Source organism: Oncorhynchus tshawytscha, linkage group LG30 (assembly GCF_018296145.1).
Source record: "Oncorhynchus tshawytscha isolate Ot180627B linkage group LG30, Otsh_v2.0, whole genome shotgun sequence".
NCBI lineage: Eukaryota > Metazoa > Chordata > Actinopteri > Salmoniformes > Salmonidae > Oncorhynchus > Oncorhynchus tshawytscha.
The window spans coordinates 11,723,684-11,740,580 of NC_056458.1; the positions used below are offsets into that span (position 1 = coordinate 11,723,684).

Genomic DNA, 16,897 nt, shown 5'->3' on the forward strand with positions numbered 1-16,897 from the left:
CCATGACATGTTTTCCCTTGTGGTCAGTCGGCCTTGACCTTGTGGTCAGCTGTGTATCCCAATGGGGAGCTGAAGGTCAGAAGGGAGACTCTGCAATGCTGAACCATATTCCTCAACCTTCTCTTTCCTCGTTTCTTCATTCCTATCTTTCTAGCTGTGTGTCACGGTCGTCCTAATGAGGAGACCAAGGTGCAGCGTGGTAAGCGAACATAACTCTTTAATAAAGAGAGAACACTGAACAGAAACTAAACAAAACAACAAAACGAACCGTGACACAATATGGCTAGTGCAGAACAGGCAACTAAACATAGAATATAACCCACAAAACCAAAATGGAAAATGGCAACATAAATTAGGATCCCCAATCAGAGACAACGATAAACAGCTGTCTCTGATCGGGAACCAATTCAGACCACCATAGACCTACATATACCTAGGCATACCAAAACCCCATAAACATACAAAAAAACCTAGACAATACAAAAACTACACAAACCACCCTTGTCACACCCTGACCTAACCAAAATAATAAAGAAAACAGAGATAACTAAGGTCAGGGCGTGACACTGTGTCTGTTTCTCCTTCTCGTCCTCCTCTTCCACTTTTCAGCTTTCCATTGTCAACTCCTGACTCACTTTTTTAATGGTTGTGTTATTTTTCTTTCACAATAGAACACTGATTTCCATTAGGGTGCTTGTTGTTTTAATGTGTTATTTCATCACTCAAGAGACATTATTGATAATGATAATGGCAATCAACTAGCTGCACAGCTGGGGTTTGTGGCATCTGCTGATTTTAAAAAGCTTGTTGTGAGAGAGAAACAAAATGGGTGTATGTTTTATTTAGCTTTCAATGCTTCCAAAATAAGTGCACCATGTTTCTCTCCAATGGTTTGACGGTCTAGTTAGCAAGCTGTCTCTGCGTTCATGTTGCATCTTCAGAAAAGGGAACGTGGCATTCAGCGTAATAGCGTAAGTGCCCTTGGGAAGTAAGTTGAAGTTGCCAGTCTTGTGGAGGGTCAACAGTGGGAATCACGGTGGCGGTGTGGGCTTTGCCCCTTCTGGAGAGTGGAATGGGAAGGGGATTTAGAATCCAGGGGATTTAGCTGACTGCTACGTTTGAGAAGAGTGACCTAGTGCTCTTTAAATCCTCTGGGTACTTTTCAGGGAGCTTGGGGAAGGTAGGCATCCTGGAAATGCAGCATCAAGCGCTCCATAATGACTGGGGATATACTGTGATATGCTTCCATTTTTTGCTGCAATAGCCTCTGACAATTGGTGAGCTGCTTAGTAGAGCAGACAGTGGGGCAGGGGCATGGGATTTTAAAATGTGCAGGTCTTTATATGACCAGGATAGGCTGTGGAGCTTACCATTGAGATAGTGACTACAGTGCAGTATACACTGCACTTCAAAGTTCACTGTGTCCTCTCTTACCTGCCAGACAACATCCCTCCCTCTCTCCCTGTCTGTCTGTCCCCTATGGCAGAAGCCATGCTCAGGCAATTAGGTCCTCGTTAACCACGAGTGGTTGTTGTTGTAATTAGCAGAACCACTGGGCTGCTTCTCTCACCTCTGATGACATCATGGTCACTGGAGGTGCAGGGGTTGCCACGGTGTTGCCACGGTGATAACTACCTCAGCAGCGGTGGGGTAACAAGGCCAGAACACATGCTCATCCACCGGAGGATATGGTTTGTTGTTGTGTTCTCCCTCCTCACACCAGGACAAGGACTAGATATCACAAGTCTGTCATATTGTGTGTGTTTATGTGTACTAGCTTCCATGTCCTTGTACTGTATGTGCCAGTCATTCATTCATTCATTGCATGCATCACTATATAATGACCTCTTCCTCCACGGATATGTCAGTGTTGTCTTGATCTTTCTTCTTGTTCATCTCTCCATAGACGATTGGGTTTGGCATATGGAGACGTATGTGAAATGGGAGGACAGAGCCCCAGACTGGCTCCAGTGTCAGCAGGCAGAGATAGTGGCTGGCAAGGCAGAGGCAGGCAGAGGCAGCCTGGCTGTCACAGCAGTCATCTTCAGATGATTTAAAGGGTTATTACACTGCCCACAGGGGAAGAGCCATCCCTTCCTTATTTATTTCTCCTCTCTTTCTCGCTCTCTTTCCTTCTTTCTCTCTCTCTCTCTCTCTCTCTGCTGATGGTGAGATTTCTGTGATCAATCACTGCGTGTCAGTTACAGCAGTGCCAGGACCAGAGCCTGGCCGCGGGCGATGATGAAGGCAATAAAAGATTTGGAAGAGTTTCACCTTGATGAAATAATAAGATAAAACAGCAGACAATAGAATCAACTGTGTCTGATTTCTTAGGGTGGAGAGCCTAGGAAGGAGCTATATCGATAAAGAATGTGTGTGTCCGTGCTGATCTCTGGATGTGGCTGTGTGGTCAGGTACATTGTTAAGGCACCAATGTTTAGTCTCTACTACTAGCTGGATGTATCATCTACAGTGTATAGAATAGCATTGGCATTAACCCTTTCCTCTCCACCTCGGGTCCCTAGCCCTGGTCAGTCAGATGACCCCAGGAAATCTAATGAATGAAGAGCAGAAGCTAATCCTCGGATCTGTCCCCAGTTAGTCTGCTTATAGACCAGCGGTCAGCCGGCCGGGCAGTGGGGCGCTCAGGCAGTCGGTCGTCCTGCTGTTGGGCTCGCTGTCAGCCATATGCTAGAGCTCTGACCAGCCATTGATGTGCTGTCTGTCTGTCTCTGGGATGGCCAGATTGCTAGACGATTGTATCAGAGCACTGCGGTTTGATGTGACAGCCGGTCCTTTGACTGCCACCACCAGTACAGTGTGCAGTCTGTGGCCACATCAACATGAATCGGACTTCACAGGACATGACATTACAACTGTCAACAGAATGATGGTATTAGCTGCAGTAGTGCAACAAGGCAGGACTGTGTCAGCTGAAAGATCTGCTGAATAACCACATCATTGTTTAATAATAGGACTGGAATTACTGTGTTTGTTAGTTCAAGTTGAACTTGAACTTGTTTGTCCCAAACGGTCAGTCCAAAGTGATTGACACCCTACAGTTAATGGAAAGTCTGTTAGTGGAAGGTCTGGTCCCTGTTTGACCCAATACCACACAGAGCCCTACAGACACACAGCTTAACACGTCTCTAAAAGGGCCAGTCTGCTGTCTTTTGCCCAGTTGGCAGTGAGGTGTGGCCCCTGTCCTGTCACTCAGCTGTCCCTGGGCCAGTGGGCTGTGGGCTGAGTCAGAGTCAGGATTAGAGGGTGCTGAGACCTCCAGCTGTGCTGGGATCAGCCAGCCTGGTATTTACTGTTATTTTGCTCTGCATCACGTCACGTATACGCTGTCCTCTGTCCTCTGAGGTTCATTTCGCACAGCTCTGGTAATGACCTGCTATATCTGAATTTACTTTAACGGTTTTCTATTACGATTGCAGGCTTAGGATAAACCTCAAAAAGTAAAAGAGTAACAGGCTTCTTTTACAGAGTATTTTCTTTTCTACCCTTCAGGGGGAGATGGATAAAGAGATGGGGAGTGAGGGATTTAGAGAGATAGGGCGGAAGAGATGGAAGGATAGATTGTGAAAGCGGTGGCAGAAAGATTGTGGAGGAGGAGAGAGTGATGGTTAGGGTGAGAGATTAATGCTGAGGTTTGTGAATAAATAAACAAGATGCTTTGTCAGAAGAGTTAGAGAGAGTCATGGAGGACGAGAGACTGCAGGCACAATTACTGCTGCTGTCGGGAGAGACAGGGATTTGTGTGTGTTATGCATGTGTGTGTGTGTTGTTGTGTGTGTGTGTTGTGTGTGTGATATGAATGTGTGTTATGCATGTGTGTGTGTGTTGTTATGTGTGTGTTTTCTTACATGTGTGTGTGTTGTGTGTTGTGTGTTGGTATCTGTGTGTGTGTTGTGTGTTGGTATCTGTGTGTGTGTGTGTGTGTGTGTGTGTGTGTGTGTGTGTGTGTGTGTGTGTGTGTGTGTGTGTGTGTGTGTGTGTGTGTGTGTGTGTGTGTGTGTGTGTGTGTGTGTAAGAGAAGGCAGAAGACTGACAGAGGAAGAAGGGAAAACTGATTAAACCTTATTCCTGGAAGTCTGCCACACAAAGGCCTCTTGTGGGATGAGCGCTTATGTTTTCCTCTTTTTCTGCTCTCCTTCCTCTCTCTTTCACTCCTGCTCCCTCTCAGATCCCTCTCAGTGCCAGCACACACAGCTGAATGGGAAGTAATGTTTGACACAGAGGCCCTTTGGAACATGTTACAGTGGAGCTCCCTGAGAGGAGTGTGGTGTGTATGTGGAGTGCGTGACGTGCGTGTGTGGTGTGTGTGTGTGTGTGTATGAGGTCTGTGTATGCAGTGTGTAGGGGCGACCGAATGTCCTCCGTCAGAGGAGACTCGTTGTGATCCCCCTCTGATGAGCTATCATCGGAAAGCTTTGACTGATTCCCCATGCCTATCTGTCTGTAGAACTGTCATCCGTAAAGAATTGATGCCATTTGCTGAGGTGGCACTGCAGTCAGGCCTCTGATTGATAGTCCATCTTTATCTGCCCAGGTGCTCTGTGCAGGGAGCTGTGCAGGGAGCTGTGCGGGGAGCTGTGCGGGGAGCTATGCAGGGAGCTATGCAGGGAGCTATGCAGGGAGCTGTGCGGGGAGCTGTGCAGGGAGCTGTGCGGGGAGCTGTGCGGGGAGCTGTGCGGGGAGCTGTGCGGGGAGCTGTGCGGGGAGCTGTGCGGGGAGCTGTGCAGGGAGCTGTGCGGGGATGGTTTCATGTGTCTATACTCTCTGGGTGTTGGACTTTGTTTATATGTGGGAGACTAGTGATGCTGTCCCCCCAATGCTACTTTTGACCCCAAACCGTCCCCCAGACTACGTCTCCGTCTACAGTCCTGATGAATATGGTGGGTGGCAGTGGCAGCAGTGGGCTACCGTGTGCCCAAATGTGATTAACATGGATTTGGGGTGAATAATCCTAATGGGTACTGTAAGCTGCTTCCAGGGGCTCAGTAGCGCCTGTGGGGGGGGCAGAACACACCTGTTTCAACTCCCTAGCCGTCACCCCTTCCCCCTCCTCACTCGCATGGCACTGGACTTGTTTTGATGCCATGCTTTCCCTTGGCACAGAAGGTTGGTGGTAGTGGCCTTATTAGCAGCTGGTATTTCACCAACACTGGCACATTATACGTTACCCACCATCGTGGGTACAGCGGGGCGGCAGGGTAGCCTTGTGGTTAGAGCGTTGGACTAGTAACCGGAAGGTTGCGAGTTCAAACCCCTGAGCTGACAAGGTACAAATCTGTCGTTCTGCCCCTGAACAGGCAGTTAACCCACTGTTCCTAGGCCGTCATTGAAAATAAGAATGTGTTCTTAACTGACTTGCCTGGTTAAATAAAGGTAAAATAAAAAAATAAAAATCGTTCTTCAATGTGTAGTAGAGGGGTTTGTAGATTGTGTCTACCAGTATGCCTAAAGGTACCCCGTGCTGTAGACTATGTGCTATTCTCCCGTAGACCCACGCCCTGAGATTGTTTCCCCTGTTCCCCCTGTTTCCCCTGCTTACCTTTCTGCCGATTCCCCAGTCAAAGGTCACGTTATCACACTCTTCAATGAAACAACCAAAAGGACGTGTGTGTATGCAGAAGTGTGATTATGGATTGGTGTGATAGCATGGCATTACCATATTAATGAGCTTTCTCTTTGTCCTGAATGGCAGCCGTTGCAAATGGGAACATGTTTACTGCAGCCCCATCCTCCACCTGTTTACATTCTATAGCTCTAAACATACACACTCTGTGTGCCATCTGCATGTGTCCAGCAGAAAGAATGTAATCGTAGCCCGACAGTAAACAAAGCTCCGAATATTCCTCCCCACTTCGCTCTCTGTTAGCTAGGCAGCTCTGCTCGCCACTGTTTGTACACGCTGGATGGCTTCGAGGCACAGATGGTTCCCAGGCATTTTGTTGCTTCTCTCTGACACCACTTTTTTAAATGACCTCCCAGCAGAATTGGACCGATGGAGAGAAATGCTGAATTTCATGCAGTTTCATCTGCCTGTTTGCTGTTTTATCATTTGTCAGTGAGAAGAGAGGAGAGAGCAGCAGGCATATTGGAGAAGATGAGTGACAGCCATATTTTTCTCTGGGATTTACACGCGCGTTCCCTCTGCTTCTCTCTGTCTCTCATTGTTTCTCTTACACACCTACTCTGATAAGCTGAACAGTTTAGTTGGTATTTAAACCCGAGCTTAGTGAGAACACACGCACGTTTAGGGACATTATTTTGCATTATCAAGTTCTCTCCATTATGGTTGAGCAACCTTTTGCAACACCGCGCTGCGTGATCTCAGCGAAGGAAGACAAGTGCATATAATAAAGCCATGCTCCCCAGGCTACAGCTGCTTTAGTGAAACAAGGCGGATAAAAGGGAGGATTCAGATCCCTGACTCACACTCCCGCTGATGCATAACATTCTCACAATATTGCTGGAAGGTTTTATGATGCTAGCGACCACTGCGAAATAAAATACAACTTCAGACTCTCTCTGCTATTTCACTCTCTCTATCTTTCTGTCTCTCTATCTCCATCTCTCTCTGTGTTTCTGTCTCTCTGCTAATTCACTCTCTCTATCTTTCTTTCTCGCTATCTCAAATCAAATAAAATAAAATCCAATTTTATTTGTCACATACACATGGTTAGCAGATGTTAATGCGAGTGTAGCGAAATGCTTGTGCTTCTAGTTCCGACAATGCAGTAATAACCAACGAGTAATCTAGCTAACAATTCCAAAACTACAACCTTATACACACAAGTGTAAAGGGATAAAGATTATGTACATAAAGATATATGAATGAGTGATGGTACAGAGCGGCATAGGCAAGATGCAGTAGATGGTATCGAGTACAGTAGATACGTATACATATGAGATAAATAATGTAGGGTATGTAAACATTATATTAAGTAGCATTGTTTAAAGTGGCTAGTGATATACATCAATTCCCATCAATTCCCATTATTAAAGTGGCTGGAGTTGAGTCAGTGTGTTGGCAGCAGCCACTCAATGTTAGTGGTGGCTGTTTAACATCTTTCTATCTCCATCTCTCTCTGTGTTTCTGTCTCTCTGCTATTTCACTCTCTCTATCTTTCTTTCTCTCTGTCTCCATCTCTCTCTGTGTTTCTGTCTCTCTGCTATCTCCCTCTCTCCCTATCTACAGTTGAAGACGGAAGTTTACATACACTTGGGTTGGAGTCATTAAAACTAGTTTTTCAACCACTCCTTCAAATTTCTTCAAAACTATAGTTTTGGAAAGTCGGTTAGGACATCTACTTTGTGCATGACACAAGTAATTTTCCAAACAATTGTTGACAGACAGATTATTTCACTTATAATTCACTGTATCACAATTCCAGTGGGTCAGAAGTTTACATACACTAAGTTGACTGTGCCTTTAAACAGCTTGGAAAATTCCAGAAGATGTCATGGCTTTAGAAGCTTCTGATAGGCTAATTGACATAATTTGAGTCAATTGGCGTTGTATTTGTGGATGTATTTCAAGGTTTAACTTCAAACTCATTGCCTATTTGCTTGACATCATGGGAAAATCAAAAGAAATCAGCCAATATCTCATCAAAAAAATGGTCTGGTTCATCCTTGGGAGCAATTTCCAAATACCTGAAGATACCAAGTTCATCTGTACAAACAATAGTATGCAAGTATAAACACCATGGGACCACGCATCCATCATACCGCTCAGGAAGGAGATGCGTTCTGTCTCCTAGAGATGAACGTACTTTGGTCCGAAAAATGCTACTCAATCCCAGAACAACAGAAAAGGACCTTGTGAAGATGCTGTAGGAAACCGGTACAAAAGTATTTATATCCACAGTAAAACGAGTCCTATATAGACATAAACTGAAAGGCCGCTCAACAAGGAAGAAGCCACTGCTCCAAATCCGCCACAAAAAAGGCAGACTACGGTTTGCAACTGCACATGGGGACAAAGATCGTACTTTTTGGAGAAATGTCCTCTGGTCTGATGAAACAAAGATAGAACTGTTTGGCCATAATGACCATCGTTATGTTTGGAGGATAAAGGGGGAGGCTTGCAAGCCAAAGAACACCATCCTAACCGTGAAGTACAGGGGTGGCAGCATCATGTTGTGGGGGTGCTTTGCTGCAGGAGGGACTGATGCACTTTACAAAATAGATAGCATCACGAGGAGGGAAATTATGTGGATATATTGAAGCAACATCTCAAGACATCAGTCAGGAAGTTAAAGCTTTGTCGCAAATTGGTCTTCTAAATGAACAATGACCCCAAGCATACAGTGGGGTAAAAAAGTATTTAGTCAGCCACCAATTGTGCAAGTTCTCCCACTTAAAAAGATGAGAAGGGCCTGTAATTTTCATCAAAGATACACTTCAACTATGACAGACAAAATGAGGAAAGAAATCCAGAAAATCACATTGTAGGATTTTTAATGAATTTATTTGCAAATTATGGTGGAAAATAAGTATTTGGTCAATAACAAAAGTTTATCTCAATACTTTGTTATATACCCTTTGTTTGTTGGCAATGACAGAGGTCAAACGTTTTCTGTAAGTCTTCACAAGGTTTTCACACACTGTTGCTGGTATTTTGGCCCATTCCTCCATGCAGATCTCCTCTAGAGCAGTGATGTTTTGGGGCTGTTGCTGGGCAACACGGACTTTCAACTCCAAAGATTTTCTACGGGGTTGAGATCTGGAGACTGGCTAGGCCACTCCAGGACCTTGAAATGCTTCTTACGAAGCCACTCCTTCATTGCCCGGGCGGTGTGTTTGGGATCATTGTCATGCTGAAAGACCCAGCCACGTTTCATCTTCAATGCCCTTGCTGATTTTCACTCAAAATCTCACGATACATGGCCCCATTCATTCTTTCCTTTACACAGATCATTCGTCCTGGTCCCTTTCCAGAAAAACAGCCCCAAAGCATGATGTTTCCACCCCCATGCTTCACAGTAGGTATGGTGTTCTTTGGATGCAACTCAGCATTCTTTGTCCTCCAAACACGACGAGTTGAGTTTTTACCAAAAAGTTATATTTTGGTTTCATCTGACCATATGACATTCTTCCAATCTTCTTCTGGATCATCCAAATGCTCTCTAGCAAACTTCAGATGGGCCTGGACATGTACTGGCTTAAGCAGGGGGACACGTCTGGCACTGCAGGATTTGAGTCCCTGGCGGCGTAGTGTGTTACTGATGGTAGGCTTTGTTACTTTGGTCCCAGTTCTCTTCGGGTCATTCACTAGGTCCCCCCGTGTGGATCTGGGAATTTTGCTCACAGTTCTTGTGATCATTTTGACCTCACGGGGTGAGATCTTGCGTGGAGCCCCAGATCGAGGGAGATTATCAGTGGTCTTGTATGTCTTCCATTTCCTAATAATTGCTCCCACAGTTGATTTCTTCAAACCAAGCTGCTGACCTATTGCAGATGCAGTCTTCCCAGCCTGGTGCAGGTCTACACTTTTGTTTCTGGTGTCCTTTGACAGCTCTTTGGTCTTGGCCTTAGTGGTGTTTGGAGTGTGACTGTTTGAGGTTGTTGAGGTGTCTTTTATACTGATAACAAGTTCAAACAGGTGCCATTAATACAGGTACTGAGTGGAGGACAGAGGAGCCTCTTAAAGAAGAAGTTACGGGTCTGTGAGAGCCAGAAATCTTGCTTGTTTGTAGGTGACCAAATACTTATTTTCCACCATAATTTGCAAATAAATTCATTAAAAATCCTAAAATGAGGCCTCCCGGGTGGCGCAGTGCTTAAGGGCGCTGTACTGCAGCGCCAGCTGTGCCATCAGAGTCCCTGGGTTCGCGCCCAGGCTCTGTCGTAACCGGCTGCGAACGGGAGGTCTGTGGGGCAACGCACAATTGGCCTAGCGTCGTCAGGGTTAGGGAGGGCTTGGTCGGTAGGGATGTCCTTGTCTCATTGCGCACCAGTGACTCCTGTGGCAGGCCGGGCGCAGTGCGCGCTAACCAAGTTTGCCAGGTACACGGTGTTTCCTCCGACACATTGGTGCGGCTGGCTTCCGGGTTGGATGCGCGCTGTGTTAAGAAGAAGTGCGGCTTGGTTGGGTTGTGTATCGGAGGACGTATGACTTTCAACCTTCGTCTCTCCCGAGCCCGAAGGGAGTTGTAGCGAAGATAATAGCTACTAAAACAATTGGATACCACGAAATTGGGGAGAATTGGAGTGGCCATCACAAAGCCCTGACCTCAATCCTATAGAGACTTTGTGGGGAGAACTGAAAAAGTGTGTGTGAGAAGGAGGCCTACAAACCTGACTCAGTTAAACCAGCTCTGTCAGGAGGAATGGGCCAAAATTCACCCAACTTATTGTGGGAAGCTTGTGGAAGGCTACCCGAAATGTGTGACCCAAGGTAAACAATTTAAAGGAAATGCTACCAAATACTAATTGAGTGTATGTCAACTTCTGACCCACTGGGAATGTGATGAAAGAATTAAAAGCTGAAATAAATCATTCTCTCTACTATTATTCTGACATTTCACATTCTTAAAATAAAGTGGTGATCCTAACTGACCTAAGACAGGGAATTTTTACAAGGATTAAATGTCAGGAATTGTGAAAAACTGAGTTTAAATGTAATTGGCTAAGGTGTATGTAAACTTACGACTTCAATTGTGCATTTTTCAAAAACATTTTTTATTATTTATTTCACCTTTATTTAACCAGGTAGGCAAGTTGAGAACAAGTTCTCATTTACAATTGCGACCTGGCCAAGATAAAGCAAAGCAGTTCGACACATACAACAACACAGAGTTACACATGGAGTAAAACAAACATACAGTCAATAATACAGTAGAAAAATGAGTCTATATACAATGTGAGCAAATGAGGTGAGATAAGGGAGATAAAGGGGGAAAAAAGGCCATGGTGGCGAAGTAAATACAATATAGCAAGTAAAACGCAGGAATGGTTGATTTGCAGTGGAAGAAAGTAGAGGGGAGAGGTAGTTGTTTGGGCTAAATTTTAGATGGGCTGTGTACAGGTGCAGTAATCTGTGAGCTGTTCTGACAGCTAGTGCTTAAAGCTAGTGAGGGAGATAAGTGTTTCCAGTTTCAGAGATTTTTGTAGTTCGTTCCAGTCATTGGCAGCAGAGAACTGGAAGGAGAGGCAGCCAAAGGAAGAATTGGTTTTGGGAGTGACCAGAGAGATATACCTGCTGGAGCGTGTGCTACAGTTGGGAGATGCTATGGTGACCAGCGAGCTGAGTTAAGAGGGGACTTTACCTAGCAGGGTCTTGTTGATGACCTGGAGCCAGTGGGTTTGGCGACAAATGAAGCGAGGGCCAGCCAACGAGAGCGTACAGGTCGCAGTGATGGGTAGTATATAGCGCTTTGGTGACAAAACGGATGACACTGTGATAGACTGCATTCAATTTATTGAGTATGGTATTGGAGGCTATTTTGTAAATGACATCGCCGAAGTCGAGGATCGGTAGGATGGTCAGTTTTACAAGGGTATGTTTGGCAGCATGAGTGAAGGATGCTTTGTTTGCGAAATAGGAAGCCAATTCTAGATTTAACTTTGGATTGGAGATGTTTGATATGAGTCTGGAAGGAGATTTTACCTAGGTATTTGTAGTTGTCCACATATTCTAAGTCAGAACAGTCCAGAGTAGTGATGTTGAACGGGCGGTCAGGTGCAGGCAGCGATCGGTTGAAGAGCATGCATTTAGTTTTACTTGTATTTAAGAGCAATTGGAGGCCTCTGAAGGAGAGTTGTATGGCATTGAAGCTCGTCTGGAGGGTTGTTAACACAGTGTCCAAAGAAGGGCCAGAAGTATACAGAATGGTGTCGTTTTAGTCATTTAGCAGACGCTCTTATTCAGAGTGATTAGTGCATTCATCTTAAGATAGCTAGGTGAGAGAACCACATATTACAGGCACCCCCCCTCCCCTATAACACACCCACTCCCACAATGTACTGTACTGCAGAAGGCATCCTCTCAGTGTCTAGTCCTAGAAACACACAGAGCCTGTGGGCCACTGAGTCATTTCCAGTATGACTGGGCAAGAGATGACATCAGAGCCCAGCGACTGACTTATTGTCAAACACGGGACCATTATCGAATTGTACTAAATCAGACCTTTTTAAATGCCTTTTTTCCTTCAGTTAATAACAAAGTTATAAAGTTTATAACAAAGTTTTTCCTTCAGTTTATAACAAAAGTCCTTCAGTTTGTTATAAACATTTATTAAAAGCCATTTACCACGCCATCAATCCATATATTTCTATGTTACAGTATTTTCAGACACAGAAGGCTACAAACCAAAAATTCCCAGCTCCAGCTGTAGCTGCTGTGGTACAGTAGAAGGCGAGTTTGAGTGGGTGAGGGAGAGAAGTAGGTTAGGTAAGGTTGGGAGCAGGAGCAGGAGAAGCGTGTGAGTCAGTGAATGCGTAAAGAGACAGAAGAGTAGACGATCATCAATTATAGATGTTGAAGTGTGGTCTGCGGGAGCTCTGTTACTGTAATTGGGAGAACGTAGAGAGAGAGAGAGAGAGGGAGGGAGAGAGAGGGAGGGATGGGGGAGGGGAGGAGAGCGTCCGCTGACACCTACATCTTCAATTTACATTACATGACAAAAGGACGGGATGCTAATGCAACATGATTATAGTTACTGCTTAACTGTTAGCCATTCAGGGTGACTGGCTGGCTGTCTGGCTGACCCGCAGGCGAATGGAAGACAGAGACATTGGTACTCATCTCTGTGAGATGAGTATGTCATGTACTGTCCCAATGTTAAAAGTTATGAAGGGAGAGGCACTCACTGTTGTGGTCGAGACATGTCACCAGTCACATAGACAGACACCTAAGGTGGGGCATCAGTGGTTTAAATATCAGTAATTGGATGTGACCTGCTGATTGATGTTACGTATCGTGTCGTGCCCATTATTAATCAGTGGCATCCTTACCCCTCTTTGCTCCTCGAGCTTCAGTGGCTTATACGTGATCTGTGTGTCTATTGTATAAACAACTGAAATGACTGTATATACTCTGTGAGTGGCTTTTGGTCTGTTGTCTGTCCTTCCTGCCCTCGCTGCCTGGCTGCTGGAATGATAGGTAATGTTCTGGGCTCATGGCCCTGGGGAACGCTGGGTAAACGCTCGCCGTCTCGACTCTGAACTTTCTCCTGACTGATTGCTGATGACTTTTTTAGGGCACAGATATGCTAAGTTGTTTATTTATTCAAAAATCCCCCAATGCAAATGACCCCCTCCCTGTTCCAGACCCCATTGGGTGTCTGTTGTCTCTCTCGCTCTCCATCTCTGGCTCTTTTTGATAATGCATCATCAGCAAATGTTGGTAGTACGTGACCCGGGCAACTGTGTTAGTGTATGTGCGCGTGTGCACGTGCACGTGTGTAGGCTATGTGTCATAAGTGTGACAGAAATGGGACAGGCCTCTGACTGCTGTTGAGAAAGTGACACGCCCCTGCAGGCTGTTCTCATCACATAGACTATTCAACAAACTCCAAGCCACTGTTCAGCAGACCTGTGTCAAGAGAGATCATATTATAAAACACCCCGTTCTACAGCCAGCAATGCCAGTAGTAGTCCTAGTTGTTGGGCACTGGCCTACATGCAGTATAGACGGGTTGGTTGTTTAGCAGCAAAACCGACGCGTGCACAAGTATGGGGCAAAACACACTGGGCTGGCTTAGATTGGTGACAACTATATTTAGTCTCCAATGTTTATTGGAAACCTAAATACATTTGCACAATGAGCACTTGTTTCTCAAATACATTGTTACAGATGTTGGTTAGCTAGCAAGCGAATTTGAGCCTATATTAGCCAGGAATTTATTTGCCATTGTAATCCTTGGGCAAGCCATGTTTTTTTTTAAATGTATTTATTTAATACATTTTTTGGGATGGAAAACCGATTTAAGCGTGAACTTGTAACGGGTGTCGTCGGAAGGAGGATGAGACCAAGGCGCAGCGTTCCTTAAGTTCCACGTAATCTTTATTACTGAGGTGAAACTTTAGACAAAACAATAAAGAAAACAGCGTCCGAACAGCTTCCTTGTGCAAACTACCTGCACACAAACGAAGAACAAGATCCCACACAGAAGGAGGGGAAAAAAAGCTACCTAAGTATGATTCCCTATCAGAGACAACAATAGACAGCTGTCCCTGATTGAGAACCACACCCGGCCAAACACAAAGAAATACATAACATAGAATGCACACCCAAATCACACCCTGACCAAACCAAAAATAGAGACATAAAAAGCTCTCTACGGTCAGGGCGTGACAGAACTAAAACGACTAAAACACGATATAAAGTATGTAGAAAAGATAATAGAGTGGATCTATATATTTTTTTATAATCTTTAAGAACTAACAATAACCAAAATAGAAGCTAGACAGTCAGGAAGAATTCAAAATTCAAAATGTGCAAAATGTGTAGAATTGCAAGAAATTGGCTTAAAAATGTCTCTACGACGCCAAGATGGGGGGCCTCTGAAGTGTTCTCTAAAATGTAGCTGTACTGACGGCCAGACCCCGTTTATTGCAACGCCCCCTGCCGCGCACACCACCTAAGCCCCTTTTTGATCCAGAACAAAACCTATTAGAATAACATGGCATCAGTCAAAACACCTCAAAACAGGACTTGGTATCAATAATAAGATACAATTACCTGAAACGATTCACCTCTTGTCATTGTTGCTAGTTATCTGGCCATCCAGAATCACAACAACACATGGCCGTCTGCCCCATTAAAGCGTGCACATCGCTATTGTAACATCGTCAGATGTTATCATGCAAGATTTGCATACCTCTTTTATGATAGAGTACGTTGCGAGACCAAAGCCAGAACAAACAACCACTTGCTAAACACCTGCTCTCTTTTTAAATCATTATCACTCATTTCATTGCTCACATGCAGTTTCAATCCCTTTTCATCTCTGCTTGTTGTGTCTATGGTGTTTAGCAAAGTCGTATTCCTCAAATACTGTAGATAGATTTCTGTCTCATTTCGGGAGGCTTGAATCATGGCAAGGTTTAAATGTTGGCCTTCAGCTACATGTACGGGACCAGTTTGTAATATTAGGATGCAGAAACCAGATGCACCACCAGCTCTAGCTCCCCTCTCACCTCACATAATGAGGACTTCATGTAATGAGGCCCCTATGGTCATTTATATACAAATATCTTCACATTGCACCATATTTTTACCACCCGCCACACTAGAGAATTGAAGCCCATTTCAGAATCGTTCTTATGGGTTGGGTTTCTACCTTCTCAGAGGTGTGCAGGGTTGCATCTAAATTCACTTCTTGCTGACCAAAATGTGTTCTCTCCTACAGTTGTTTTTTCCTTTTCTCCTCACTGTGCTGGAACAAATACAGTGGGAACATGTGGCTCTTACATGGTCACGTTTACATTTGAGTCATGTAGCAGATGCAGGTGCTCTCATCCAGAGCGACAGTCAGTGCATTCAATCTTAAGCTAGCTAGGTGAGACAACCACATATCACAGTCATAGTGAGTACATATCCTCGATAAAGTAGCTATCAGCAAAGTCAATGCCATTAAGACAAGTTAAGTGCGAGTGTTCGCGCAATAATTGTATTATTTTTCTTCCTGGAGGCTTGAAAATTGTATTGCATTCCGAATGGAATATCACGCTCAGCGTTTCCTAAAGGTGCAACGTTTTAAGTGGGGGTGTCACTATCGGGTGGAAGAAAGGCTCGTCTGAGTGAGTAGAGGAGTGACGTGTGACAGTGACAGAACCCACCCAGCCATATGGCTCTGTAGACCTGGCCAGGCCTCTGTGACTGAGACACCCCTGATCTCATCTGCCACAGCTTCCTGTGATTGACAGCAGGACCTCGGGGCTCTGGCTCCATCCCACACAATTCCTGTTTGACTAGAATTCTGCTCTAGGCTCTGGCTCTCCTCCAGTTATTTTCTTTACTCCGCTACTAACTGACAGAGTGCAACGTTATTTCTACACTGTATATTACACTTATTGTCCGTGAACTCTTTTGTTGTTTGTTGTTGTTGATCATCCAGCTTGGATTATCTACCCACACAGTGGATGAAACACTACATCAACTATATCCACAATGAACCTAGTAAAAAAAAAAATGTTTAGAAAGAGTCTAACCTCCCTCTCTCTGTTTCTCCCAGTGTTGCGTGATGACTTCAGACAGAACCCCCAGGACATGGTGGTGGCAGCGGGGGAGCCTGCCACCCTGGAGTGCCAGCCTCCTCGTGGGCACCCTGAGCCCACCACCTTCTGGAGAAAAGACAAGGCCCGTCTGGACCTCAAAGGTGACAGGGTCACAGTGAGTACAGCACTTCTTTCGGGACACGCTCCTCTACGTCGACTCTCATTAGGGATGGCTGAGCTATGCAAAATCACTTAACCACCGTCGCCGTCTGGGGTAGCGTGACGTGGGTGTAACCCCGTTTCAGTCCGTGGCTAGTAGTCACAACGGTTCTCGTCACTGAAAGCCGAGTACAGAGTGTCTGATTTAGACGTTGCTGCGCTGTCTCTGTCTATCTGTCAGGTACGCGGAGGGAAGTTGACCATCTCCAACACCAGGAAGAGTGATGCAGGGATGTATGTGTGTGTGGCCACCAACATGGTGGGGGAGAGAGACAGTGAGACGGCTCAGCTCTCTGTGTTCGGTAAGGACAGACTCACCCCCTGGTGCTTTCTGTAATAGCTGCACTTGTGTACATGCTACCTGTTTTACGAGTGCTTGTAGACTCATCTCGTGTGCGTGTGTGGGTGTCTGTGTGTGTGTGTCTGTGTCTGTGTCTGTGTGTCTGTGTGTGTGTGGTTGTCCAGAGAGACCCACGTTTGTCCGTCGGCCGGTGAACCA

The 16,897-nt window shown here is 45.3% G+C and overlaps 1 protein-coding gene across 5 annotated transcripts in view; it reads left to right on the plus strand.

Annotated features, from left to right (window-relative positions):
- LOC112251485 (roundabout homolog 2-like) overlaps window positions 1–16,897 on the plus strand; it is a 113,394-nt gene that overhangs the window by 39,467 nt on the left and 57,030 nt on the right. For all 5 annotated transcript variants that reach the window (XM_042309498.1, XM_042309500.1, XM_042309501.1 and 2 more), the window contains exons 3-5: window positions 16,197–16,354; window positions 16,580–16,700; window positions 16,864–16,897. The exon at window positions 16,864–16,897 is cut by the window's right edge and continues 105 nt beyond it. In XM_042309498.1, coding sequence (XP_042165432.1) covers window positions 16,197–16,354; window positions 16,580–16,700; window positions 16,864–16,897 — 313 coding nt within the window. The remainder of the gene's footprint in view (window positions 1–16,196; window positions 16,355–16,579; window positions 16,701–16,863) is intronic.